The sequence below is a fragment of the Molossus molossus genome, unplaced genomic scaffold (assembly GCF_014108415.1).
Source record: "Molossus molossus isolate mMolMol1 unplaced genomic scaffold, mMolMol1.p scaffold_m16_p_8, whole genome shotgun sequence".
Lineage (NCBI taxonomy): Eukaryota > Metazoa > Chordata > Mammalia > Chiroptera > Molossidae > Molossus > Molossus molossus.
Window position 1 is genome coordinate 6,263,351 of NW_023425402.1, and position 24,611 is coordinate 6,287,961.

At 41.6% G+C, this 24,611-nt stretch overlaps 2 protein-coding genes across 10 annotated transcripts in view; one reads left to right on the top strand and one right to left on the bottom strand.

Annotated features, from left to right (window-relative positions):
* The window catches only part of UHRF1BP1 (UHRF1 binding protein 1), an 83,373-nt gene extending 69,445 nt beyond the window's left edge, over positions 1-13,928 (top strand). For 5 of the 8 annotated variants that reach the window (XM_036248123.1, XM_036248125.1, XM_036248119.1 and 2 more), the window contains exons 15-22: positions 2,217-2,413; positions 5,177-5,331; positions 5,416-5,566; positions 9,324-9,586; positions 10,115-10,138; positions 10,298-10,406; positions 10,532-10,638; positions 11,097-13,928. In XM_036248123.1, coding sequence (XP_036104016.1) covers positions 2,217-2,413; positions 5,177-5,331; positions 5,416-5,566; positions 9,324-9,586; positions 10,115-10,138; positions 10,298-10,406; positions 10,532-10,638; positions 11,097-11,222 — 1,132 coding nt within the window. In that variant the 3' untranslated portion in view covers positions 11,223-13,928. The remainder of the gene's footprint in view (positions 1-2,216; positions 2,414-5,176; positions 5,332-5,415; positions 5,567-9,323; positions 9,587-10,114; positions 10,139-10,297; positions 10,407-10,531; positions 10,639-11,096) is intronic. The other 3 variants (XM_036248121.1, XM_036248122.1, XM_036248126.1) reach the window with 3 other exon arrangements.
* A 2,233-nt stretch (positions 13,929-16,161) lies between these two features.
* TAF11 (TATA-box binding protein associated factor 11) lies at positions 16,162-24,198 on the bottom strand. 2 transcript variants are annotated; one of them, XM_036248127.1, is made up of 5 exons: positions 23,958-24,192; positions 20,262-20,410; positions 18,099-18,186; positions 17,670-17,766; positions 16,162-16,782 (listed from the first exon to the last, which is right to left on the bottom strand). In XM_036248127.1, exons 1-5 carry the CDS (start codon positions 24,126-24,128, stop codon positions 16,652-16,654), a joined length of 636 nt encoding a protein of 211 aa, XP_036104020.1. In that variant the 5' UTR covers positions 24,129-24,192; the 3' UTR covers positions 16,162-16,651. The 2 variants fall into 2 exon arrangements, with proteins under 2 accessions (XP_036104020.1, XP_036104021.1); XM_036248128.1 differs by lacking the exon at positions 17,670-17,766 and having other exon boundaries at positions 16,726-16,782; positions 23,958-24,198.
* Between the last annotated feature and the right edge of the window lie 413 nt (positions 24,199-24,611).

Genomic DNA, 24,611 nt, shown 5'->3' on the forward strand with positions numbered 1-24,611 from the left:
TCTAGGTTATTTTATCCATTTCCTTACTTATGCTCTGTTCTATATTTACAGTCCTGACTTCCTTCCTGTCCCCTGCTCTCTTCACTTAAAACTATCTACTGCACACAGTTCCACATGATGTCCCAGGATTTCCTCAAAACTCATGTGTCTAAAACTAAATTCCGTATCTCTCCACAGACCAGTTCTTTCTTTTTTTGGTAACATCAGTCTGCTTGTGCAAGTTCTACATTTTAGCTCTGCTCTTTCTGTTGTTTGTCAAGTTCTGTCCACAATTCCTGGAGCAGGGATGCTTCAGAATCAGCTGGAGGGCTTGTGGAAACACACACTGCTGAGCCCTACACCCAGAGTTCCTCATTTAGAGAGTTTCACATCAGTTGTTCCTGTCTGTTCCCACATGTCAACTATTTTAGAAAACTATTAATTGAATTCCTAATTGAAGTCTTTTCTTTCTAACTTGTTTGAAAAGCCAGGTCAAACTTCCTAAAACACAGGTGTGATCTTATTTCCCTACTGTAAAACCTTCAGGCTTTTTCCTTATACTCCTTGAATTTAATTAAACTTAAAAAAAAATTTTTTTTCTTTATTGATTTTATTTTTATTTTATTTTATTTTTTTTAATCCTCACCCGAGGACATTTCTCCATTTTTTGTACAGATAGAGTGGGAGGGAGAGAGAGGAAGAGAGAGAGAGAGAGAAACATCGATGTGAAGGGACACATCGAGTGGCTGCCACCCGCACGACCAACCAGGGCCGGGTACAAACTGCAACCGAAGTACGTGCCCTTAGCGGTAACCGAACCCGGGTCTCTCCGGACTGCAGGCTGACGCTCTAACCGCTGAGCCAAACCGGCCAGGGCTTCTTTATTGATTTTAGAGAGAGAGGAAGGGAAAGGGAGGGAGAGAGAGATAGAAACATGAATGAGAGAGAACATCGATTGGCCATCTCCTGCATGCCCCCACTGGGGACCACATGTGCATGTGCCCTGACTGGGAATCGAACTGGTGACTTCTTGGTGCATGGGTCGATATTCAACCACTGAGCCACACTGGCTGGGCTAGTTAAAATTTTTAATGTGGCATAATCAGTTATTATGGTATATTTCACATGGCACTTTACAGGTTTTTCTTTTTTTTAAATAGATTTTATTTTTTAGAGCAGCTTTAGGTTCATAGTAATACTGAGCAGAAAGAGCTGAGATTTCCCATATGCCTCCTGCACTTTATAGTTTTCCAAGATACACTCTTTTATCCAGGGTTTTCTATAATCTGACTACAAATTATATGTGGTAAAGTGAAAAAAGTGCTTTACAAGAAGGTAGTAGACTTGGGTTTTTCTTAATTCCATCTTTAACTGTGACCATGAGTCATTTTCTTCATCTGTAAAATAGGAGGGTAGGATTAAAAGGTCTTTTCACTGTTATGTCTTTCTAACTTTATCTTCCCATTGCATTCCCTAACAAAATTTATGCTCCGGTTGGGGTGGGCTATTTATTTACTAGTCTCTAAAGGTACTCTTTGTTTTCTGGCTCCATGCCTTTACTCATGCTGTTTCTTCTTCATAAAATGCCTTTTCCTTATTTCTTTCACAGACCTTCAAGGACCAACTCAAATGCTGTCTCCTTCCACAAAGTCGTTCTTGATCCCCTTTTCCTCATCCTTTCTCCTCTTTGATATTGCCTGGTCTTTGACTTGTACCTCTGTCCCTCTCCTATGGTGTGTGTAACTTACTCCCATGTAATGTTATTTTTGTATGAGTCTCTTCCCTTTTTCTAGATTATAAATTCTTTGAGGACAAAAGATGTTTTATTCATCATTTTATCCCCCCCCCCACTTCTGCCCTGTGCCTAGTACTGTGACTTGTATGCAGATATTTTTCAGTAAATACTTATGGAATGAATGTGGGTAGATTCAGGTGCCATTCATTAGCACAGGGGCTGTAGGTAGTTGGTCTTTTCTCTATATGGATTGACCTTAAATAACTTTGACATTCAGTGTTGATAAGGGAGAGGTGCTTATTAAGCAGTTGGAAATGCTGGATATGCGGATTCAGAAAGGCCAGCTGTTAAAATGGTGTGGCCTACCTATAGGAGGTAATAATTGACATCAAATTTTATGTATATAAAAACTACCTGGGCTGAAAGGGATAGGTATTACAAGGGAACGGAACAGTGTTTCTGAAGCCATATCTGTGGGTTTTGTTTTTTGTTTTTTAAACAGGGAGCCCGTGGCCAAGATAGATGAGAGGGTGGCAGCCCCAGTGAGTGGAGGTGCTTCCCGACTCCGATTTTTTTCCATGAAGAGGACAGTATCTCAGCAGTCATTTGATGGTGTATCATTGGATAGCAGTGGCCCTGAAGACCGGATTTCAGTAGACAGTGATGGCAGTGACAGCTTCGTGATGCTCTTGGAGTCTGGTAAGTGGAAGCAGAGCCAGCCATTGTTCAGAAAGGGTTCTTTCTGCTGCCTGTATTCAGACTGGCAGGATTCAGAAGGAGCTGAGATTTGATAAAATAGACATTTTTTAAAATTTATCTTTATTGTTGAAAGTATTACAGATATTCCTCATTTTTTCCCTCATTGTTCCCCTCCTACCCCCCACCCCTGCCTTCACCTCACTATTGTCTGTGTCCATGGGTTATGTATATAAGTTCTTCGCTTTATTTTTTCCTGCCCCCCTTCCTCTGAGGTTTGTCAATCTGTTCCCTACTTCCATGTTTCTGGATCTATTTTTTTCTTCAGTTTATTAAGTTCATTAAACTCCACATATAAGTGAGATCAAATGATACTTGTCTTTCTCAAACTGGCTTCGCTTAAATTAAACTTTTTCTTAAAATTGAAAAAAGAGAAATTTTAATGGATTTTTGGCTCTAGCTGTATCCCCATATCTTCTAGTTTATTGTTTAGTGCCTGACCTTTATCAAAGAATGAGACTAGTCTTAAAGCCACCTAGCTGCAGCAATAGTTTTAGTTTTGTGGCTGGTGTCAGTGGTGTTTGTGTTGTCTGGTTTTTGTCTGATTATGTATTTTATTGTTGGAAAATAACTAGGAACTTTTTGTCTGTGATAAAACAAATTACTTTTAGGAATTAGATCAATTTTGGTCTGCAGGAAGTTATACTGGTTCTTTCAGCTTATTCAAATGCAAACTTTAAAAATCATCCCTTAAGTGTCTAAGTGAAAAATAAAAAAAGAATGCACTGTTTCTTAAGCTGGTGGTGTGTGCCCATGTTTGTTTTGTTACTATTTTTAATTTCTTATGGAAAATTTCAAATATATATAAAAGTAGACAGAATGGAATCTGAACCCTCATATACCCATTATCTAGCTGCAGATATTTTTTTTTGATCCTCACCCAAGGATATTTTTACATTAATCTCCAGATAGAGATGGAGGGAGAGAAGGAGGGAGAGAGAGAGAAACATCAGTGCGAGAGAGACACACTGACTGGTTGCCAGCTGCACAACCCCAACCGGGCTGGGGACGAACTGCAACCGAGGTACATGCCCTTGGCGGAAATCGAACCAGGGACTCCTTGGTCTGTGGGCGACACTCTAACCACTGAGTCATACTGGCCAGGGCAGCTGTATATATTAAGAACTCATGGTCATTCTTGTTTCACATATATTTCTGCCCACTTCCTTTCTTCACATATTATTTTGAAGCAAATTCTGAACATATTTTATCCATAAATATTTTTTTTCCTTTATTGATTTTTAGAGAGGGAGGAAGTGAGGAGAGAGAGATGGAAACATCAGTGAGAGAGAACATCGATTGGCCGCCTCCTGCATGCCCCCCACTGGGAATCGAGCCCACTACCTGGGCATATGTCCTGACCGGGAGTCATACCAGCAACCTCTTGGTGCATGGGTTGATACTCAACCACTGAGCCACACCAGCCGGGCAACTCTTTTAACTTAATTCAGTCGCAGTGAGTACATTCAAACAGTTGTGTAACCACCACCATTATCCATCTTTAGAACTCTTTTTTTTTTTTCCCTAAGGGAGTGGGGGGAGAGAGAGAGAGAGAAACATGAACATGAGAGAGACACATCGATTGTTGACTCCCGCACGACTTCGACCAGGGTCAGGGACGAATTGCAACCGAGGTACGTGCCCCTGACTGGAATCGAACCCATGACTCTTTGGTCCACGGGTCAATGCTCTAACCACAGAGCCAAACTGGCCAGGGCCATCTTCAGAACTCTTTTAGTCTTGAAAAAAAAAATGCAACTCTGGCCCAGCTGGTGTGGATTAATGGATTTAGTGTCATCCCATTGACTGAGTGGTCCCAGTTATACTCCTAGTCAGGGCACATGGCTGGGTTGTGAGCTCGATCCCCAGTGGGGGCATGCAGGAAGTGGCCGTTTGATGTTTCTATGTCTCTCTCCCTTCTTCTCTCTCCAAAAAATCAATAAACCCTGGCCGGTTTGGCTCAGCGGTTAAAGTGTCGGCCTGCGGTCCTGAGAGACCCAGGTTCGGTTTCCGCTAAGGGCACGTACCTCGGTTGCAGTTTGTCCCCGGCTCTGGTCAGTCGTGCGGGTGGCAGCCACTCGATGTGTTCCTTTCACATCGATGTTTCTCTCTCTCTCTCTCTGTTCCTCTCTCTCCCTCCCACTCTACCTGAACAAAAAATGGAAATATGTCCTCGGGTGAGGATAAAAAAAACATAATAATAAATAAAATAAAAAAAATAAAAAATCAATAAAAACATTAAAGAAATAAATAAAACTCTGTACCCATTAAACAATAATTTGTCATTCCCTCCTCTTCCAGCCCCTGGCAACCATCATTCTACTTTCTTTCTCTATGAATCTGACCACTCTAGGTACCTCATATTAGTGGAAGCATACAGTACTTGTCTTTTTGTGACTGGCTTGTTTCACTTAACATAATGTCCTCAAGGTTCATTCACATTGTAGCATGTATCAGAATTTCCTTCACAGTTTTTTTATCCATTTATCCATCCATGGACACTTGAGTTGCTTCCATTATCACACTTTTTAAAATTAACAATGATTCCTTAAATTCATCAAATATGTAGTTAGTCTTCAGATTTCCAGTTGTCTTATAAATGTCATAAATGTTTTGTTTTGTTTCTACAATTGCCATTGTTCTCAGAGATTGTATTTGAACAGAAGTTTTTGTCCTTCAAACTCTTTTGTTGTCTTTCTTATGTAGAGTCTGGTCCAGAATCTCTTCCACCAGGATCTCTTCCAAGTGTCTTGGACAGCACTGGTGTTCAAGGGAGCCCTGTCGTGGGGAGTTGTGGCCAGGAGTCATCGGAGGCTAACAGTTCGGACTCACCTAGTGGGCAGGACCTCAGTCCTCATCCGGTCAGCTGCTCTACTTTCTTCTCTGCAGAGGGTAGGCTCTAGGCTGGAAGCTCAGGACTCAGCTAAAAGAGTCTCCTTTTACAGATCTCAGTTCTGGTGCTGAAGGTGAATGAGGTGTCTTTGGGGATTGAGGTACGTGGCGAGGACCTGACTGTGGCCCTGCAAGCAGAGGAACTGAGCCTCCAGTACCTGGGCACCGTGGGACTGTGGCAGTTCCTGCATGGACAGTGCCCGGGTAAGGATGATGGCCATTCCAGGCAAGCTGATGGGGTTTGTCTGGGGCAGCCATAGCTTAACTGGCTCTTGTCTCGGCTCCAGTGGCAGCTGTCCTAGCCAAGCCCTTGGCCCCTCTCTCCAGTAGCCATTAGGGGGAGAGAGGACTCCAACGAAGCCTCATTTTTGCAAAGAACTTCCCAGAGCTCTTTCTGGGGCTTTGCATTCAGTAGGTTAGTCCTCATTTACATCTCTCACATGCTCCTTAAGCTTATGCATGAGGACAGTGTCCACTTATTTGTATAGCTGCTAACATCAAATTATATTTGGCCAGGGAGCTTCTGTCATTCAGATTAAGTCCTTCGATGTGAATTATCACATATACTTTAAAAAATGACAGTAAAGCCCAGCCGGTGTGGCTCAGTGGATTGAGCATGTCCCATGGGCTGAGAGGTCCCGGTTCAATTCCAGATCAGGGCACATGCCCAGGTTGTGGACTCATTCCCCAGTAGGGAGTGTGCAGGAGGCAGCCGATCAGTGTTTCTCTCTTATTGATGTTTCTCTCTCATATCAATGTTTCTATCTTTCTCTCCCTTCCTCTCTCTCTAAAAAATTAATAAAAACATATTTAAAAATAATTAAATAAAATATGACAGGAAAAGTCTGGGCTTGTGATACATGCTTCATTTAAAAAATTGTTATTTAAATACTGAGTAAATACTATCGGATAACTTAAAAGGTATAAAAAATAACAATACAGCCCTGGCCGGTTTGGCTCAGTGGTTAGAGCGTTGACCTGCGGTCCCGAGAGACCCGGGTTCGGTTCCCGCTCAGGGCACGTACTTCGGTTGCAGTTTGTCCCCGGCCCTGGTTGGTCGTGCGGGTGGCAGCCACTCGATGTGTCCCTTTCACGTCGATGTTTCTCTCTCTCTCTCTATTTCTCTCTCCCTCTCTCCCACTCTATCTGTACAAAAATTGGAAAAGTGTCCTCGGGTGAGGATAAAAAAAATAAATAAATAAATAACAATACAATAACTCACCCACCACTTAGTTTAATAAATAAAACAGTACCATTAACTTGAAGTCCCAGGAACTCCTCTCCTGAACCTTCTTCTGCCTCTCCATCTGTCAGAGGGAGCCATGGAATCCTGAATTTTGTATTTATCACTTTCTTGCTTTACAATTCTTCCACCTGTGTTTGTGTCAATGTATTATTTAGCTTTGCAGGGTTTTGATTTATTCTAAATGGAATTATAGTTTATATTCTTTTATGATTTGCTTTTTTCAAGTAACATGATGTTCAGATTTTTCTAATAATTCTGAATATTAGAAATATTCGAAATATTTCTATTAGAAATATTCAGAATTATTAGTTATAATTCATTTTTGAGTTAGTTATAATTCATTTTTACTACTATTTAATATTCTATTGTGTGAATATACTACTTTTTGCTTTTTTTTGTTAATCCTCACCTGAGGATATTTTTCCATTGATTTTTTTTTTTTTTTTTTTTTGTGGTAACGTGCCCACAGCGGGAACCGAACCCAGGACTCTCTGGTCCGCAGGCTGACGCTCAACCACTGAGCCAAACTGGCCAGGGCTCCATTGATTTTTTAAAATAGACTGGAAAGGAAGGAGGGAGAGAAACATCAATGTGAGAAAGAAACACATTGATTGGTTGCCTCCAACATGACCCCTACCGGGGCCAGGATCAAACCTGCAACCATGTGTGTCCCCTTGACTAGGAATCAAACCCTTGGGCTGAGGCTGTAACCGCTGAGCCAAACCCAGGGCCTACTTTTTGCTTTTTAAAAACAGCTTTATTGGGGTATAATTTGCATACTATGATATTCTCTCATTGTCAATATATGATCAAATAGCTTTTGTAAGTTGACAGAGTTGTGCAACCATCACCCCTAAAATACCTCTTGTACCTTTTTTTTTTTTACTTCTTCAATCTATTCTGAATAGGCATTTGGATTGTTTTCAGTATTTTTGCTATTTCAAATAGGGTTGTCTTGAACATCCTTGTACATATCTTCTAATAGGTATGTTAGAGAGTGTCTCCAGGGTTTATTCCTGAGGATATAATTTCTAGGTCATTTGGGAAGGTATACCTTTAACTGTATTAGATAATGCCAATTTGTTTTCCAAAAATGGTTGTACCAATTTGCAGTTACATAAGTACAGTAAACCCTGGATTTTGTGGACCTTAATTTAACGGACTCCAGATTTAATGGACAAAAATTTCTGGTTTATATGTCATAGGCGAAAATTAACACCTTGTTAATTTTAGAATGCTTTTACTAAGATTTGCTTATAATTAAATTAACAGGTTATTTTTTTGTTATTAATTTACTGTTATTTTTAACAAATTTTAGTGAATAGGCCATATGTTGGAAAAAACACTGCAATTATTTCACTGACATATATATTACATACCTACAACTATAGTCTACATATTTAAATCCAAGAGTCACGCCCAGCCAGTGTGGCTCAGTGGTTGAGCGTCGACCCATACACTAAGAGGTCGCTGGTTCAATTCTTAGTCAGGGCACATGCCCAGGATGTGGGTCAAATCCCCAGTGGGGGGCATGCAGGAGGAGGCCAGTCAGTGTTCTCTCTCATCGATGTTTCTGTCTCTTTCTCCCTTTCCCTTTGTCTCTCTCTAAAAATCAATGAAGAAAAAAAATTAAATCCAAGAGTCACTGTTTGTAAACAATGTTCAGCGAATGGTTAGCATGTGATCACACTGAATCACACATGGTAACTGGTTTTGTTTTCATGTGGTGTGACTTTCTGCAGCAGTTTTAAGGCATACTGTCTGATATTCTGATGTGCGCTAAACCACGTCCCAGCCGTGTGCATTTGTTTACTTGCAGTGACTGGTAAATGCACGCATTTACTAGATCTATTCAGTGTAAATTTAAAATGACAGTAATACATATAGAGAACTTTTCTGTGAAAGTAAACTTTTCACACATATTTTAATTACACAAACATTTCTACACAAGTAAAACAGGTTAATTAATTTGTCTTTTTTTTTTTTGTGGTACATGCCCCCTAGCGGGAACCCAACCTGGGACTCTCTGGTCCGCAGGCCGATGCTCAACCGCTGAGCCAAACTGGCCAGGGCTGTCAGTTGTTTAATATATTCACTTAGTGGAGTTAAGGGTTCTGTGTTTTCAGAGTTTTCCTTGGCCATTATTAGCAAGGCCAGATATTTTTGGTCCTTAAACTCCCTTCTACCATGGACATTACAGCAAAGTAGCTAAGCCCATGGATTTTGCAGTCAGGCTGCTGGTGTTCAGATCCTATCCTTGTTATTATAAGTTGTGTAACTTTGGGCAAGTTATTTGCCTTAGTTCCTTCATCTCTAAGATGGGAAGGATGATGCCCCGGCTGGTTTGGTTCAGCGGTTAGAGCGTTGGCCTGCGTTCCAGAGAGACCTGGGTTCGGTTCCCGCTAAGGGCGCATGCCTCGGCTGCGGTTTGTCCCCAGCCCTGGTTGGGTTGTGTGGGTGGCAGCCACTCGATCGGTCCCTTTTATGTTGATATTTCTCTCTCTCTCTCTCCTCCTCTCTGTCCCTCCCACTCTATCTGAAGAAAAAATGGAAAATTGTCCTCGGGTGAGGATAAAACAAAACAAAACAAACAAACAAAAAAGATGGGAAGGATGATAATACTTTTGGCATAGGGTTGTTATGAATATTAAATATATGTAAAGTGCTTAGAACAGTCCCTGACTAATAATTAACGTTTTTTTTGTTTTCTCAAAGGTATGAGCTTTCAAGAATCTTCAACTTTGAAGACTTGCCACATCAGGCCAGCTGTGGGCCTTCGCTTTGAGGTGGGGCCTGGTGCAGCTGTTCATTCTCCCCTAGCCATAAAGAATGGCTTCCTGCATTTGTTACTTCAGGGCTGTGATCTTGAACTGCTCACCTCAGTGCTCAATGGCCTGGGGCCCTTCTTGGAGGATGAGGAGATTCCAGTGGTAGTTCCCATGCAGATTGAGCTCCTGAACTCCAGAATCACCTTAAAGGTGAGAGAAACTTTTGGTTTTTACCCTATATTTTGTCAGGCAAGGAATTCTGGCAGTGACAGCTGTTAGCCTCATGCTTTCTCATTGTAAAAGGAGGTGAGGATCAAGTGAGGAAATGCATATTAGCATTCTCTGTTAATGTTGTACCAGTATAGAAATATGTGTTGCTGTCAGAAAGTCCTGGGCCCAGGCCAAGAGACCTTATCTTTGACATGCAGCACAACTGGGCAATCCCTAGTATATGTGAGCTTCAATTTCACCATCTCTAGAATGGGAGAGACTCAGTTCTGCCTCTCATATTTTCCAAGAATGTATGGATAGCCCTGGCCAGTTTGTTCAGTGGTTAGAGCATTGGTCTGCACGCCAAAGGGTAGCGGGTTCAATTCCTGGTCAAGGGCATGTGCCTAGGTTGTAGGTTCAGTTCCCGGCCCCAGTAGGGGCTCATGAGGGAGGCAACCAATCAATGTGTCTCTCTCACATCCATGTTTTTCTCTCTCACTCTCTCTTCTTCCCCCCACTCTCTCTAAGAATCAGTGGAAAAAATATCCTCAGGTGAGGATTAACAAAAACGAAACGAAACAAAACAAAACAAAAAGAATGTATGGATAAAGAATGACATGACAGTGCTTCAGAACCAGTGGTAGAAGCCTGGGCTGTTACCTAAACTGCTGAGTTGGTTTGGGCATCATGCAGGTTCCCTCTTTCCTACAGGATGATATTCCCCCCATCTACCCGACATCTCCAGGCCCCGTGCCCGTCACTCTGGCCATGGAGCGTGTTGTGCTGAAGAGGAGTGATGATGGTGTGTTCCATATAGGCGGTAAGTTGGGATTGTCAGCTCCCTGGCTCCTCTGCCTTTTTTCTCCTGTAAGGAAATAGATGACAACTAGGAATTGTCTGCATGTTGGCAGCAATTTGTCATTTAGAACCTTTTTTTTCCCCCAGCTGCTGCTCAGGATAGACCATCAGCTGAAGTACCTAAAAATGAGAAGAGACAGCCACCCCCGAAACAGGTGTTTTTGGTGCCCACAGAGGAGGCTTTTGGACAGCAGGTGAGGACCTAACTTAACAGTACCTTCCCCATAAACCCTTAGGGACTGTAGTTGCAGAAGCTGGTAAGACCCAGACGATTGAAAATGTTTCTCATACTGTGTATAGATAGGTGGTTTGGGCTGTCGCTTAGCAGCAGCCTCTTTGTCATTGTAAAAGGAGGTGAGGATCAAGTGAGGAAATGCATATTAGCATTAGATGTGCTGAACAGAGGATGTAAATCAGGAGCTGGAGGTGGATGGTTGCTGATCACACATCTGCCAGCTGCTGTCCCTGTAACTGATGAACTCTGAAGAGGGGATAAGGCTCTTAGAAAAAATCGAGTTGGGTTCTCTTGATCGTTGACCAAACTTGTGGATCTCTCTGCTTGCATTTTTCCACTTTGTTCCCTTACTTGAGTGTATGTTTTGCAAGGTGTGTTACTATATTCATTAACTGTGAACTACTTATTGTTCCTCAGGTGAAAGAACTGCCTACTCTACAAAAGGAACTTATAGAAACCAAACAAGCATTGGCCAGTGCCAACCAGGATAAAGAAAAACTTCTTCAGGAGATTAGGAAATATAACCCCCTCTTTGAGCTCTGATAGCAGTGGCTCAGCCATCTGTGCCAAGGAGAGAGGAGATCACCAGCAATAGCACCACCTGTGACAGAAGGCAGCCTCCAGTGTTGAATAAGTAGGCTAAGGATGCCAGAGGGACCGGGGAGTGCTTAACTCCTTTCTGATAGCTGTCCTTGGATGCAGATAGGACAGAGTGTGACCATGTTCCAAGAAACTGGGGGCAGCTTTGTGCGTGGCACAAGTATCATGTCTTGTCTATGTAAAGCCTTTTGGTCCCCTGCACACTAGGTGGAATCTTTTCCACACTGTAGGGCCATTTCACCATGTGGTTTCATGACAGACATTTGCTTCCTCCACAACCATTGTGAACAAGGGAAAGTATTCACTTCCTCAGTCACCCATAGGGCCACCAAAGATTCTCTGTCCTAGAGTTTCCTGTAGCAGACCTGAACAGTTCTTGGCCTAGCTCTAGCCATGGTAGTAGAGTGGAACCAGCAACAGCCAGCATGGCGGGAGCCAGGAAAGGCACAAGATAAGGAAGACCAGGACCCTGCTTTTTTTGGAAGGGGAACCAAGCTCATCATCTTGGCTGATACTACAATCAGATTTTTCAGGGTTAAGCTTCCTTTGTTGTGCTTTCATCATTGTGATGCTGTGGTAGAAAGTAAACAACAGTAGCAGCTCAGTTGTATCATCTTTCCCTTCTATAACCCAATTTATTTGGAATTTAAGTCAAGAAAAAAATATTCACTCTGAGCTAGGTTGAAGGCATGATGATGTGGTAGGGATCAGTGGGGAGCTTGAGTCTGAGCCCCAGGTGCCTGCCTAGAGCCGTCTCCCTGGGGTCCCTGGCACATCCGGCTCCCTAGCACTATGACTTTCTGCCTGCACTCTCCTTAGCACTTGGTTTGGGAGCTGAAAATGTGTTTTAAACAGTAACAAACATCTTAGCCTGTTGCATCCCACTCCCCTCTATCACTGTGGCTTTTCAAAATCATGTAAGTTTGACTTAAAAAAACCACCCTTCATCCTAGCTAGGATTTGCCCCTGCCTCATAAAAGCACAATTTCCTCCTCCTTTTTTCTTACCTAATTCTTCCCAACACTCTGCCTTCATCTATACTGTTTTGTGTACTTCAAGTTGTGTTGATTGGATAGAAACACATCAGCTAACTCACCGTGAACTGGCAGGATGGTAAACAAGTGATTCAATAGTATCAGCAGAGTGTAATCACATAGAGCTATGGAAGGTAAGATAAAATTGTTTCTCTGTGGGAAATCATGCCTGACTTGTAGATTTTTGAGGATAAAAAGAAACGTGTGTTCAGGAAGGAATAAGATCTAATTTGTTCCGACTTTTAAAGAACTTCTGTCAGATTCTTCACTAAGGCAGTTTTAAAAGCACCAGTTACCATGACATTGAGGGAATATTTTGTCATGCTTAGGAAACAACTTAGAGACTTAAGAAACATCTTTCTGGAGAGAATGTTAACAGGGGAAGTTTCCTACTGGTTGATGTTTGTTTTAACTTTATTCAAGATTTTTATAAAGAACTGGAAAGTAGGATATTATAATGCAATCATATGTCACTACTTCTAGGCATTGAAAGGTAAACCAGAGAGACTTTAAAAAAGCAAAATTGCAGAAGGGACACAGCCAGGCTGTGAAGACTCAGGAAAGTGACAGGTGAGGTTCGGTGAAGTAATGCACTTACAGAAAGCTTAGCAGCTGACGAGGCAGTGAGCTGTTAGAACTCAGGAAGGAAACCTAGGCATTGCTGAGAGGGGAGGGGTCGATGTGCTGCTATGGCTAAAAGGCCAACAACATCATCAGCAAGGAGACAACACAGAAACAGACCTCACACACAGCCATGCTAGTGTCTTAATTACCTGTGTATCTTGGGTGACCTTACCTACCAAATATAGGTGCAAAGAATAGCAAAAATGATCAGGGGGTGAAGACATTTAGATGTGACACAGCTTTAAAATGTTGGCTCTGTTCTGGAACGATAACAGCTGAGGTCGGTGTTTGATCAAATATCCAGTCAAGAGGATGTTCACCAGGTCCTGAAATACTAGCTCTGGGACCCTACCTCATAGCCTTAGGTAAAAAAAAAAAAGCACTTCTCATAGCAAATCAGAAATTTGTGGAGCTCACTGTCAAGTGGTGCTGCAGTAACTGCATGAGTGCAGGATGGGTAAGGAGTCCTTGCATGGCCTCCCAAAAGGAATTACAGGCCACTGGGGTCTACAACTCCACATACTCCCCCTTAACACTTCTTTCAAAGGCAGAATAGTGAACAAATGGATCACTGGTCCTCCCAAGTATGGCACTCTTAATGTTCTTGGAAGGGGAGTGGGGAGATCCAGGAGCTGGAAAATGGAATTATTCAATCTTAGGCTTGCAAGAATTGGTTTAAAATAACACCCTGATTTTCCTCTCTTCTCCCCACCCACCATATCCCTCAGGCATCCCTCTAGGCAAAGAACATGTCTAGCAGACATTGCCTGGTATACCTTCACCTTAAGCTTGTGCTCGGTGGAAGGCAATAGAAACAATCTGGGAAGTGCCAAGGCTAACCCCTTTAATAGCCAGAGCTCAGTAGGGTCCTGGGCTCTCGGGAGCTCTTGTCCATGTGACAAATAGAGCTCTAAATTTCTTACTTCCATTATATGGCAGCTTTAGCCATTTTATCTTGAAATCCTCCCTCAGGGAATGTGGTAGTGGTCATTTGTCCCATGGAATTTTAGTAAAAATCATCTTGTATAACTTTATACTTCAATTCAATGCAAGGAGGAGGATTCCCCCCCCCCCCCCCCCCCCCCCAATGAAGAAATGTGAACTGGTTATCCTCAGGATAAATGTAAAGGAAAAAAGTGGAAGGAAAAAAAGGTAGTGTCAGCTCCTTTGGACTGCTTACAATTTCTGCCTTGGAACTTGAAGACTCTGAACAAGAAATAATACCTCAAGGAAACGTCTGGGGTGATGATAGCACCACTTCCCTCAAAGACTCCAGCTGTGGACATCACCCTTTCAGCTGTGAAACATTTACAACAGTCTCGTCTGTGATTGTCTTGATTTCCTGTTTACATGGATGTACTGGAGATAGGCTGTAGTGCATGTGCACTGGTGTAAATCTCTCGTAGCTACACTGCAGGGATGGTTATCAGTCTCAAATTGTGTTTTCAACTCACTGGAATAATTAGCCTAGTTTCTTTGACTGAAGACAGAAGGTATGGATCCTCTTCTTGTGTTAGTTGCTTTTTGCTGTATATTTAATCTGACCCTGATTTTGCCATGGGCCTAAACCTTATGTATTCTTTTTCATGGTTCTAAAATGAAGGGTTCCTGTGTATGGAATATACAAGGTATAAACACAGTCCCTCACTTATCCCATAACTTAAAGGCTTCCATTTGACCCATTTACATTAGCTTCCCCTTAGTTCTGGAGGGTAGTTTGAAGTATTGCCATAGTGGTATGGGAACGTTCCATTTTAATCTTTACACTTAAGGGCTTGTTCTTTTTCCTCCTTTATTTAATACTTGCCTAAACTTCAAGTCAGTTATTGTAACACCATAAAACTATGGAAATAACTGAACATTGCTGCACAAGCTAGTAGTACAACATCTGGTTATTTGAGAACAGCAAAAGCTCTGTCATTACCTTGTGATTTATCAGTCATTAAGTGTTTCAAGGGATTCTGGTGAATGTACTATCCACTCACCTACATCTATGGCCCCTCAACCCCCTTCTGTTAGGATAGGAATATTCCCATTCACCTCTGGGTAGGAATGGATAGTAGCTATTGTTGAATGGGGATTATTTTCCCCATCTCTTATGACAGACATAAGGTGAAATACTCTTAGATAATCTTAAACTGGGAGGTTTTGCTAAGTGGCTAGACTTGGAATATTAACTTGCTCCCTTGTTATTTGTTAAAAAAATTTTTTTTTTCAGACGGAATGGGAAGGAGTGGGGGAGAGAGAGAAACATCAGTGTGAGAGAGAGACATCAACTGGTTGCTTCCCACACAACCCCGACCAGGGCTGGGGACCAAACCAAAACTGAGGCATGTATCCTTAACCAGAATTGAACCTGCAACTCTTTGGTCCATGGGCCAACGCTCCTGCTGCTGAGCCAAACCAGCCAGGGCGTTATTTGTAAATTTTAGCCTTATAGTTCCTATAACTGTTAAAAAAAATCCTGTTTGAGCTGAGAGAATGCCCCCCCCCCCCCCCCCAGTTAATTAGGTCAAAATGTAGCCTGAGTCTTACCAGCATTTCTTTGTGGAATGCCCCACTGACATATGTGTCTTCTCCATTGGCCAAGGACATGTTTAAAGGTATGACCTTAGTAACATGTTAAGTCACATTTGCCCAACTCTGTGAGCCCAGACGCTTTCCCCAAACTCAGGGTGCTAAACAGAATTGGAATCTTGACTAAGACATGCTCAGGAAAGCTTCAAAAGAGAACAGCTTCAAAGTCCTCCTCCCCGTGACACTGAATGACAGTAAAGAATTCTTGGGGACTGCCAATTAATATTGTAGCCTTATTACTGCTAATCACTGTCAATAAAAGGTCACTCCATTCCCCTCTATGTGAGGAAAACAAGAATGTATCTGATGAACTGGAATACTGGTCAGTATTGGGAAATTTTAATGTTGCAATATCTAATCAAACCTTGAGTATACTGGTTCTGTGAACCACCTGAAAAAAAGCAAATTAAACTTATTAAACAGAACTGGTTGTGGTATATCTATTTATAAGAAATCTGAAATATAGAGGCTTTTACATTGTTTTTAAGTACTCTTATGAGATTAAAATTTAATAGCTCTAGTAGAAAGTGGGAAAGGCTCAAATGTTCACAAAAAAACTTAAGATTGGTTTTACTCTGGCACCAAAAGAATGATGAATTCCCCTCATTCCACCAAGTTAGACAGAAAATGAATACACATATGACAAGTTGGGAAACAGTTTAATGATCACTCCCCAAAATCCAAAGGAGAATCTTAAACGTTCATAGGGACAAACTATTCCACTACTCATATACACGTTGTTCATGTTAGCATCACAAGTCAAAAGTTTCTGGTTGTTTCATTTACTTAAAACCAGATGTAAGACATAGCAACTTCAGGATTCAATGCGAAACCATCCAAGTTCTCTTGGAAAGATTCTCTCTGAAAGCAGCTCTCCTGTCCAGAAGATGCTTAAGGCCTATGTGTCTTTCTTCTTCCAACTAGCCAAGGACAGTTAAATGCTTCGAAATACTCTAAGGTCCAATATTTAGTCATGGCATGTATGAGACACCGCATGCCTGTCATGTGTAATGAACATAAGAGTTTTGAGGAAGACATTAAAATCATGGGAAAATACTAAAGCACCAGTGCACAGTCTGCAAATTGAAGTCTGGAACCAGCATGTCCTCCAGTACCAGGCCTTTATAGGCTTTGGTCTTAGAAGAAGATGATTTTTTTGTGCTTCGAGTTGGGTATTTGCCCCTTCGACTTTAATCTCCGAACAGCCTCTCTCATATGTTTGGGTTGTAGTGGTGGCATTTCTCCCCACTTCTCACACACATCCAGTGCTAAATAGAGGGCAAGGAGAAAGTTTCATGATCACACCATAGCTTATTCACAATCCTTTTGAGTCCTGTAATTCTCATTAACTCTTCTAAAGCTTGCTAAGGAAATAAAGACATTTTCTCTTAAAAGAATGCTATAAAGTATGTCATGTTAGCTTTAGTATAATATCCCATACCAGGCTTTATCACAGGCCACAGGTAAAAACATGTATTATGCTTAAAATAAAACATTTCACCAGCTAGAGATCAGTAGTGGGCAGCAGCCCAGTTCTTTTACTCGATGGGTAGGGGGTGGGGGGCAGTTTCCAGGAGTCACAACATCAAGGATAACTCCTTACCATGCCATACTGGTCAGCCTTAGTGATGGCTTCTCTTGTATCTTTACTTTTGGCAGCAGAAATGAGCAAAGTTCATTGGATAAAAATACAAGGTCTGCTTCTGTCACCCTGGGCTGAGGACAGGCATCAGGAAGGGACATTTCCTAGATGCTTCCTAACTCCCACTATGGAAACTCTGAAGGAATAATGGGCATGCTCTGCTAAATACAAAGGTTCCTCCCTTGTCAGGCTGGTGTGGCTCAGGGGTTGAGCATCGACACTGCACCAAGAGGTCGCCGGTTCCATTCCCGGTCAGGACACATGCCCAGGTTGTGGGCCCAATCCCCAGTGGGGGGCATGCAGGAGGAGCCAGTTGATGTTCTCTCTCATCGATGTTTCCCTCTCTAAGTCAATAAAGGAAAAAAAATTAAAAAAAAAAAAGGTTCCCCCCTTGATCAACTTCTAGTGTAAGTGGAAACTACTACAGCTGCCTTATTAAGTCCCTCAGTCCAGATGTTCTTGAAAATAAGACCATCACAAGTTCAATCCATTAGTTATACCAACAACACTCACCTTCTTCTACCACTTCCCCAACAAAAACCTTGGAAATACCAGACATAGCGATAACCACATTCTGAGACACGGAGGTGCCAGTGATGGACTGGATCAGCTGGAAAGAAGGACAAAGACTCTGATTAAGGTAGTCAAGGCCTGGCTTTAGAAACAAGTACCCAAAAGAGCTCTGCACTGAAAAAGTGTTTACTAAAGGTCAGATGCTGAAATTGAGACTATTGAGGCAAGGATTCTGTTTGTCAAGACCCTATCCCTGGAATACAAAACTGCAACTGATCAGATTATTGAGGGACGTATTATTTTTATTTTCCCACCTAAATGTCTACCAACGTGCCCAATACCTCATTTCCAAATGCCAATGGACATAATTCTGGGGTCCAGTTCGGTCCTCATAGCTGATGAAAATGAAATACAGTAGTCCATCCTTACCCTTTTAATAGCTGCCTTAGGGAAGGCTGACCGGCGATACATTTCATAACGGTTCAGCTGCTCCTCAGAAAATGAAGAAACCAGGATTCTAGACAAAGATTCAGGTAGTTAAGTTCACTTATAAGAAAGAATGCTTAGCCCTGGCCGATTTTGCTCAGCAGTTAGAGCATTGGCCTGCGGTCCGGAGAGACCCGGGTTCGGTGTCCGCTAAGGGCATGTACCTTGGTTGCAGTTTGTCCCCGGCCCTGGTTGGGTCTGTGGGTGGCAACCACTCAATGTGTCCCTTTCACGTTGATGTTTCTGTCTCTCTCTCTCCCTCCTACTCTACTTAAACAAAATATCGAAAAATGTCCTTGGGTGAGGATTAAAAAAAAAATAAAAGAATGCTTAAAATATACTATTACATCAATGAAATCAAGTGTCAATTAGCAAATGAATTTTCAAGGGGTCAGTAGTATTAGGTTTGGTGAACATGAGGAATGAAGATAAAATATTTCTACTCTTAAGGAACTTGAGAATAAGTGAAACATAACTTCCTTTCTTACTTTAAGAACAAAAACTTAAACAACAATGTTGTGTCACTGTATCATACCATATAGATTGTGTTTTCAGCATTAGGTTCTCCCTATAATGCTACCCTACTACACTTCACATTATGGTAAAAATGTAATATATAAATTTATATTCAACCCAGTAGTTTTCAACATTAACAGATTAAGGAGGAAAATATTTGTAAAATATATGGAAAAGGGTTAACGCTCTACAGGAATTAATTCTTTCAAATAAATAAAACGATGGTCATACCAATTTTAGAAAATGAGCAAAGGACATGAACAGAAAATTTACAAAAACACCAATGGCCAATAAGTATAGAGGGAAAAAATTAACCTTCACTGTTATAGAAATTAAAATGATAAATAAGATAACATTTTTCATAAACCAGATTGACAAGTATTAAAAAGAATGGTAGACAGGAACTCATACATGCTGGTGAAATGTGAAGTGAAACAATAATTTTGGAGAATTTATAAATACATATGAAAATCTGCCCGACCAGTGTGGCTCAGTGGTTGAGTGTCGACCCATGCACCAAGGGGTTGCTGGTTCGATTCCCGGTCAGGGCACATGCCCAGGTTGTGGGCCTGATTCCCAATGTGGGACATGCAGGAGGCAGCCAATTGATGTTCTCTCTCATCAGTGTTTTTTTCTCTCTCTCTCCCTCTCCATTACTCTCTCTTTAAAATGAATAAAGAAAAAAAAAAAACATATGAAAATCCTTTGAAAATATTCATACTATTTGAACTAGCATCTACATTTCTAGTTTATTTTAGTAAGCAAATGGACAAATATGTACAGATGTGCTCAAGATATTCATCATAATGTTGTCAAAAGAAAAAAATCTAAAACACCAGAACAGCTGCAAGGATTGGTTAAATTATGATTCATCCACACAATGGTATACAATGCAGCCATTAAAAATGATGATTTACAGTTATATTTACTGACATAAAAATATTTAGCAATACATATCAAACACTAAAAAAAAAACCCTGAAAAGGTATATACCCTAGGGTGAACTCTAAGTGGTAGGATTATGGGTAATTATTTTTTTCTATTTTTCTGTATTCTCTGAATTATTTGTAATGAGGCCATACTAGTTTTACAATAAGAAAACATAATAAAGTTATTTCCATTTTGAAGAAAACAATGACCTAGACATACAGTTACTGGCATGCAATACATCTAAAATATTTAATGTAAAAAAAAAAAAAGGGTTACAAACAGTATTTAACATCTTTGAAATTTTAAATTTAATTTACAGACAGGGGTGGGCAAAAGTATGTTTACAGTTGTGAGTACGCAAAACAGTTTACTTTTGTGTTCTTATTTATTATTGTATTATTTATTTGTATTACAACTATAAACCTACTTTTGCCCATCCCTGTATATGTATAGAAAATATCTTGGAGAATATACATCAAAATATTAACAGTACTTATCTTGGTGGCAAGGTGATATTTTCTATGATATACCAATGTATTAACTTCTTTATTTTCTTTTGAGTTTATAAAAGGAAAATAAATTAAAGGTCAAGAAATATGTATTAACTTTGTGTGGTCAAGTTAGAGCCTTGCAATGGGGAAAGATAAGAAAGTAACTTACTGCATCTTTTGAATCTCATCTTCATCTACTTTCTGCTTCTTCTCTTTCTTTTCTTTTGTGTCTATTTTCAGTTTTTTGGCTGCAGGGGTAAGTAACGATGAGTCTTCCCTTTCAACTGCTGTTAAATCCGAGATGTCCTGACTCTTGAGCTTTGGAGATGAAAGAAACACTTTTTTATTTTTATATTTTATTTTTTCGATATTTTGTTCAGATAGAGGGAGGGAGAGAGAGAGAAACATCGACGTGAAAGCGACACATCGAGTGGTTGCCACCCACACGACCCAACCAGGGCTGGGGACAAACTGCAACCAAGGTATGTGCCCTTAGCGGAACCGAACCCGGCTCTCTCCGGACCGCAGGCTGACGTTCTAACCGCTGAGCCAAACCGGCCAGGGCGAAAGAAACACTTTTATATATTTGGCCTATTTTCCAGACTTGGGCAAGGTGAGAAGACATCATTCTCATTACAACACAACAAATCCATTCATTTAGTAGCTTTTTCTTTCATTCCAGGCACTGGCTGTAACATCAAAGGTAGGATACATTATCTCTCCTAAAGAAGTTTATAGCCCAGCTGTGGAAAGATAACTAGCTAAAAATTCAGTTTTCTATTTAGCTATGATCCTAGCTTCCATATCTGTTTACAAGGGCAATAAAATGAGAAGGCTCATTAAAACTTCTCTCCCCCTAAGCCCACTCTCCTAATCTCATTCTTTACAGAGGATGTCAGAAAAGTCCTTTTTCTGTCAACTCTTCTGCCTCTAAATCTATAGATCTCTTCACTTGTGATGATTCCATGTGGAAATATTAAAAAGGAGGCATTTTCTCATGACAACAGTGTTTCTTTGAATTTGAAACATTTAAGTGAGCTCCTCCCACACGCAGTACTCTTTTCTTCATTATGATTTAAAAAAATGTTTTTTTTCTTTATTGATTTTTAGAGCGGAAGGGAGAGGGAGAAAGAGACAGAGACATCGATGAGAGAGAACATCGACTGGCTGCCTCCTGCATGTCCCCCCACTGGGGATCGGGCCCACAAGTAGGCATGTGCTCTGACCCGGAAATGAACTGGTGACCTCTTGGTTCATGGGTCAACGCTCAACCACTGAGCCACACAGGCCAGGCATCTTCACTGTCTTTTAATGCTGTATCATGCAAATATTACTAGACTGAAAATTTTTCTTGTTTTGTTAGTCCTCATCAGAGGATATTTTTCTATTGATTTTTTGATAGAGTAGGAGGGAGGGAGGGGGAGAGAGAGAGAAACATTGATGTGAGAGAGACAAATTGATTGCTTGCCTCCGGCATGAACCAGACCAGGGCTGGGGATCGAACCTGCAACCCAGGTATGTGCCCTTGATGAGGAATCAATCAGGAGACCCTTTGGGCTGCAGGCCAATGCTCTTACTACTGAGCAAACCAGACAGGGTGACTGAAAACTTTTTGAAGATAGGTTTTTATCATTTATTTCTCCACACTAAAGCATTTAGCATAGTTTTATTCATGCTAGATGTTTAATAAAAACAACAACAACAAAAAATCAAAACAAACTTTATCCCCTCCAACTTAATTTACAATCTACGGTACAAAAACCTCATTAATAGGATTTAAATTTTGTTTTCCTAAAAGAACTCACTTTAAACTCAGAGGAATATGAGAGGTAAGTGAAGGTAGAATATCTTTAGCCACCTTTTCAATTTCTTCTCTAGTTACTGATTTATATAAGTTTTCTAACTTCTTTCTGCTTCAGTTTTGGTGATTTATATTTTCTTTAAAAAATGAGCAACTTTTCTTAGATTTAAAAAAATTAAAAAACTTTTTTTCCTTTTATTGAATTTAGAGAGAGAGGAAGGAAGAGGGAGAGAAAGATAAAAACATTAGTGACAGAGAACATTGATTGGCTCCCCTCCTGCATGTCCCCCCACTGGGGTTGGCCCACAATCTGTGCACGTGCCCTGCCCAGGAATCGAACCAGCAACCTCTTGGTACATGGGTTGACGCCCAGGCACTGAGCCACAGCAGCTGGGCTTCAGATTTAAAAATGTATTTGGCCTAAACTTGAACATTAAATTTTCTTATAACTTTAAAGATCTCCATATCAGTGCCTATAGCCCTTCTTTTTTCATTTTGTACATTTACATTTCAAATAACTAGGGCTTTATTATTTATGTTTTTTAAGCATTCATTCATTAATATCTACTTTTATTCTTATTAATTCCTTCTTTCTACATTCCTCTGGTTTATTTCATTATTATTCTGGTTTCTTGAGTTGGGTGCTTAATTTCAATATCTTCTGCTTGTTAAAAAAATATGTAAGGCTATGAATTGTTTTTAAATAAGGATGTGCTCAAACCCCAAAGCATTTGATGTAGTGTCTTTTTGTTAACTTCTTTAATCTAGAGGCTATTTAGAAAACAGTTTAAAATGTCCAGGTGTTAGTTTTTTTTGGGGGGGGAGATAGTGGGGGTGGGAGTTTTTGTTGTTAATTTTAAATTTATTGCACTGTACTAACAGGATGTTGTCTGTTATGATTTCTACTTGTAAGAATTTTTGTTTTTCTGTGTGGTCAGGTATACAGTCGATTTTTAAGTGTTTTGGAAGCATCAAACAAAAAAAGAATTATGCCCTGGCCAGTGTAGTTCGGTGGTTAGAGTGTCGGCCCTCAGACTGAAGGGTCTAGGGTTCGATTCCTGGTCCAGTGCACATTACCTGGCTTGCAAGTTTGATCCCTAGCTCTGTCTCTCTCTCTCTGTCTCTCCCCACACACTCCTTCTACTCTGTCTAAAAACCAATGGAAAAAATATCCTCAGGGGAGGATTAACAACAACAAAAGAATTTTATCTTCTGTTGGGTGCAAATTTCTGTATGTAGAGGACTAAGTTAATTATTTTTCAAATCCTTTCTGTCTTTGAGATGTTTCAAAGGTTCCTTTTTAAAAGTTTCATGATATTGTACTTTTTCTAAAAGTTCTTACTTTATATATTTTGATGCAACTTTATGCTCTAATCCAATGTCCTTCTTTAGTCTTTTAGCCCCTTACTTAGGGCTCTAAGGACCCAAGATGCTATCTCCAGAAGTGGAACCCTGAGAACACTGAGATTCTGGTCTAACTGAGGCTCCCCCAGGCAACACTGCTGAGCTTTTGGTGTGGCACAGTTGATGGGTTTGGTGTGTCTATGCAAAAGTGAGACCACTGGACATTAGCACCCAGATCACTGGTAGCAGTTGAGCAGTTAAATGTCCCAAAAGGGTAAGAAGGTAATTAAACCAGTAACTCCCTTTAACCACTCTGCAGCCTATAATAAAGTTAAGCTTAAGCATCTAAGAGAAACCATATCGCAGTGAAAGGGATTCTAGGAATCCTGGGCTCTAGCTCTTGCACCATCTCGGTGTGACATCAGACCACACTTTCCTCACCATTAAAACCAACAGGCTATTTAAAATTCCCTTAGAAGTGGCTTTAATAGTCAAGGGCAGGGATTAAAAATATTAACCAGTGCTTGGGTCCCTGGAACGGGACCAGCACTCTAGTTTTGTCTTCCCTGCCCCGCACCTGCCTCCGCGACTGCAGATCTACAGGGAGTCCTGGTGAGTTCGAATTGTCTCCGCTCAGGAGGGATCGGCCGGGAGGCCGGTGGAACAGCCAGTGACGCGATCTCGGAGCACTCCCGGCCTCATCCACACCTCTCTCCCTACCTCGCCGTCCTCAGCCGCGGCTTCTTTCACGTCCGCCTCCGCGTCCCCGTCCGTTTCCTCCGGGATTCCGTCCGTGTCAGGAGCCCCGGAGCCCCCGGGAGGCGGGGCCGTCTCGTCCGACGCCGCTGTGTCTCCACCTTTTTCCGTGGGCGACTCGCAGGCATTATCCATCGCCGGAGACGCCGGCAGAGAAGACCGCGGGGCTGGCACACGCAGGAGCTCGGGCCGCGCGCAGCACAGCCACCAGCGGCTCACTTCCTGGCGTCGCGCTGCGATGACATCACCCCTACAGCTCCCCGGAGGGTCATTCTGAGGCGACTTGAGGGCCCGGTTTATCTGACTGGGAGGCTGTGGGGCGAGGGAAGATGAAGGGTACGGATTGCAGTGTGTGGGTTTTCCATCCTGGGCACCAGCCTGCTAAAGGGGTGCTGTGCTCATTACTGAAGCGCTTCTTTCCCGTCCCGCCTCTCCGAACAGCCACGTCAGTGAACTCCTTCCTTAACCCGCTTTCTTCGAGTCAAGTGTGGGGACGAGGGAGCAGTGCGTGGCGGTCGCGGGTCTGGGACGCGGCTCCCGGCAAACTTGCAGGCAGGGGCGCGGCCTCGTGCAGGCCGACTGGCCGTGCTCACACGGCATGGCCAGCATTTCTGTTGC